The 4,012-nt window shown below is 34.2% G+C and overlaps 1 protein-coding gene across 2 annotated transcripts in view; it reads left to right on the top strand.

The window, feature by feature from the left end:
* Positions 1-621: 621 nt before the first annotated feature.
* Positions 622-4,012, top strand: part of LOC110465523 — a 25,371-nt gene continuing 21,980 nt past the window's right edge. Inside the window, exons 1-3 of one of the 2 annotated variants that reach the window (XM_021521415.1) lie at positions 622-735; positions 1,024-1,126; positions 3,685-3,778. In XM_021521415.1, the coding sequence (XP_021377090.1) occupies positions 1,025-1,126; positions 3,685-3,778 (196 nt within the window). In that variant the 5' untranslated portion in view covers positions 622-735; position 1,024. Of the gene's footprint in view, positions 736-1,023; positions 1,127-3,684; positions 3,860-4,012 lie in introns of both variants that reach the window. The other variant, XM_021521414.1, reaches the window with a different exon arrangement.

Raw genomic sequence — 4,012 nt, 5'->3', positions numbered from 1 at the left:
ATCGTTGATGCCGTTTTGTCTGTGGATACCTAAGAAGATGCCCAGATGTGGTATAGGTGTGAAAAAGCGGCATAAGAACTATTATGTTAGGTACATTTGAATATCAAACTAGCCCAATATTGGGCTAGCCCAATATTGAATAAGTAACCAACTTCACGCTGGTGGATAATTAACACATATCGGCATAGAATGACAAAGTGAGGCGGGAACGATACCCCTGTGTTGAGCTGGTAAGGTAGCGTTATAAAAAAACACCAGGAATTTAATCATAAAAGATTACCCAAGTGCTCCAAAATTATGTTCTATGCAGATTTATTTACTAATCCAATGAAATGAGACATGACAGTAAAAAATACATTAAATCATAACATACTTAAAGTAACAATGTAATATTGTACTCAGCAGCAGCAGATGTTTATGTCATAGATATATAACTGGTACTCACATTCAGTTCCACCATACTCCAGCGAGTCTCCTTTTGTGTCTGACAGGTTACTTCCTGTTTGACGGTAACTGGTAAATTGCCAAGTACCTATATATAACTCAATAAGGTAATGACGTGTTCTCTAATAATACGGGCTTTTATGCAGATTTATTTCCTTATCCAATGAAATAAGACATGAACTCAAGAGTACGATTAATCATAACCTTTTTTTTAAAAAGAGTCTAATATAATCGAATACAGCGAAAGAAGAATGCCACTTCGAAACGTTCATCTGCCGAGCTGACACTAAGGTACACATGTATATCACATGTATATATATTAACTGACAATAGTCGATTTGCCTGGTTTGCATCGATGATTAAGCTAATACGGGATAATAGAATTTAACAAAGAAAGTCTTATTTTATATATTTTACTATACAGTACACGTTAAAAGGGAAGAAAATAAACATTTCTACAATTTTGTCGGTGAGAAAATCACTAAAAATATGTGTTTTGCTGTTTTTATTCATATGATTTAAAGATGTTCAAACATATCTAAAATCTATGTTATAAAGTTATATTTTGTCTTTTTTAAGAATGGACCGTTGCATCTTTGCTGTGATACTTGTGATAACTATCGCTTTCTCGTACCCTTCTGGAACACATGGCGCCTTTTCGGATATACAGCGTCGGGCAAAGGTAAGTAAACCGTATTATTTTACTTTCTATTTCATTATCCTTACTTTTATTTATATATATATATATATACACTTCCTTTGTACAGTCCTTATTTAACCTACCAACCAGAAAAGGTGTTATAATCCAAGCACAGCAATAACCATTACACGTGATTTCTCCCCAACTACTCGTGTCTTTCCGGCAAGCTGTTAGTGTAATCGTCATTTTAAATTGAAATCAAGACTGAAATTCACGAATGGTTCCCGGATGACATCTTGTTCCCGAAAATGTCTGCTCTACCATTTTGGAAAACAGTTTTTATAAAATGTATTTTAAACAGTATGAGACTCAAAGAAACATAAAATGATACAATTTTCGATGTTGAAAATACATATAGGCCTCGGGATCGAAATGCATATGTGTGACATTAATAATGGTATACAACACATATACCGGATGAATAGTGCTAATGGTTAAATTTTGTTTTGATATTTTCATCGACTACCTTTAGCAGCTTACTATTTTTGCTATTCATCTAAGAATTTTTCCAGTTGTAGTTTTGCAGCTTGATAAAATTTGTCTTCGTAAATAATGCACATTTTCAGCTTATACCTACTTACGCATGCATTGCAGTTACCTGAAATTGTGTTTTACACTTTCCATTATATAGTATTCGAATTCGCGCTTTTCTTTGTACGCTCCGTAATAAAGTTACCAATGTACCTGAATATTTGTTCTGTCCTGTCATTTCACTTTCTATAAACTGCGGAATATATATTTACTCGTGTCGCCGTTGGTAGAACGTATCAAATATCGAAAAGAGTGAGTCAGTGGATTCTTGTTATACATACAGTTATAGTTCATGACGTAATGTCTTCGAAAAGCAAGATGGCACTATTTAATAAAACATGAGGAGAAAAACGAAATAATTATTGCTATTTATCTGCTGTGTATCATGTTCGATGACAATTGTCGGCGTGGTTTGAAGCTTTTTTGACCATATAGTGGTGTAAACTTTCATGAATACCCCAAATAGTGGTCAAGTTTATTATTCAAATCTGTAGTATTTAATTTGATAATATAGCTATCACGACAACCTCATTTTATGTTATACAGTATAACGCTTCCCTCTGTGTTCTGTCATCCCCCTAAGTATTACACTGTCGTACTGATCAGTACACTTCACGTTTCCTTCTCCGGGCAAAGGCAGATAAATCAATACCTATTTAACAGAAAAACATATAATTATCGAAACAATTCTTGTATGTTTAGGGGCACAATTTATCGATAAGAAGTTTGATTTCATTCGTTGAAATATAGTACTTTTTTTCATTTTGACTCAATATTTCATTATGTCTGCTTAAGTTTTCACGTTAAACTTATCAAGATGTTTCAATCGGGCAATTTTAATGAAATACACTTTCAACATTGCACTAATAAAATCTGTTTTCGTACTTCTGTCTGAATCTACCCGTTTTTACCGATTAATTTATCGATCTATTTAACAATCAATAAAATAAAACAACTGTAATGATATGTATAGAAGTATACAATTACAACAAAGATATCTGAACAATGTAGGTGATTTCTAGATTTTAATATTCTGAACAATTTCTGAACCCTTTGAACTCTTTTAAGCCAAATACGGCTATGTCGTTTGACTCACGTTAAAATGTGCTCTCGGTTTTTTATGTATTTGACTAGGAATATAACTATTTCATCGAAAGCTGTCGTTGATTGAGTAATTAGTAAATAACGGTCATACAGATTGTTCTGTATTGTTTGTTGTGTATACCTGATGTTTAAGAATGTCGTTGTTTAGTTTGGTGGCCTCTCTTTGTGTATTACCTGTACCATCTAGAGAAAGCATCAGATTGTTCTGTATTGGTTGTTGTGTATACCTGATGTTTAAGTATGGCGTTGTTTAGTTTGGTGTCCTCTGTTTGTGTATTACCTGTACCATGCAGAGAAAGCATCAGATTGTTCTGTATTGGTTGTTGTGTATACCTGATGTTTAAGAATGTCGTTGTTTAGTTTGGTGTCCTCTGTTTGTGTATTACCTGTACCATCCAGAGAAATCATCAGATTGTTCTGTATTGGTTGTTGTGTATACCTGATGTTTAAGTATTTCGTTGTTTAGTTTGGTGTCCTCTCTTTGTGTATTACCTGTACCATCCAGAGAAAACATCAGGTTGTTCTGATTACACTATTGCATCAGGTGCACCAGATTATAATACAGCTATGACTCTAAGACGACTGTATTCTTGTATGCTTTTGATGCGGTATTAATGAAGTGCTGGTATATGATCTATATTCGCATTACACTTTATGTTGCATACAGGTAAGTCTCTATAGATGTTTTAAATAAAATACAACTGAATATTCATTCTTTTAACCTTTAGTGCTCGCATTACTGATGATTACTACGTGAACGAAATAAACAAATATTGCAGAATCATGTTAATTTGATTTGCCTTTCTGTATCTATAGACTGACATTTTAAATAGCTGCTCCTTTACTCCGCATTTCTCATTTTCTTTTGGCTATTTATTTTTTATTTTTTCTCTCTTTTATTGCAGATGTTTTGCTCTCTGGCATTTTTCAACGACGCAGAAGACACGAACTGCGATGTTAAGGGTGTATCCGTTGAGGCCACTGATTTTGTTCAGTCTGGTACGAATTGTGTTATAACGAAAGACAATGTCGATCGGAGCTTTACCTGTAAGACTGGTATGTGGTACGACGTGCCCACAGGTGAGTCTTTAATCGCACCATCACAGGTGTCACGTGCTCAATATATCTAGATCTACTCAACAGGTGAGTCTTTAATCGCACCATCTCAGGTGTCACATGCTCAATATATCTAGATCTACTCGACAGGTGAGTCTTTAATCGCACCATCTCCAG

Source organism: Mizuhopecten yessoensis, unplaced genomic scaffold (genome assembly GCF_002113885.1).
Source record: "Mizuhopecten yessoensis strain PY_sf001 unplaced genomic scaffold, ASM211388v2 scaffold11085, whole genome shotgun sequence".
NCBI classification, from domain to species: Eukaryota; Metazoa; Mollusca; class Bivalvia; order Pectinida; family Pectinidae; genus Mizuhopecten; species Mizuhopecten yessoensis.
Note: the sequence above shows the minus strand (reverse complement) of the source record. Positions and strands in the feature narration are given on the sequence as shown.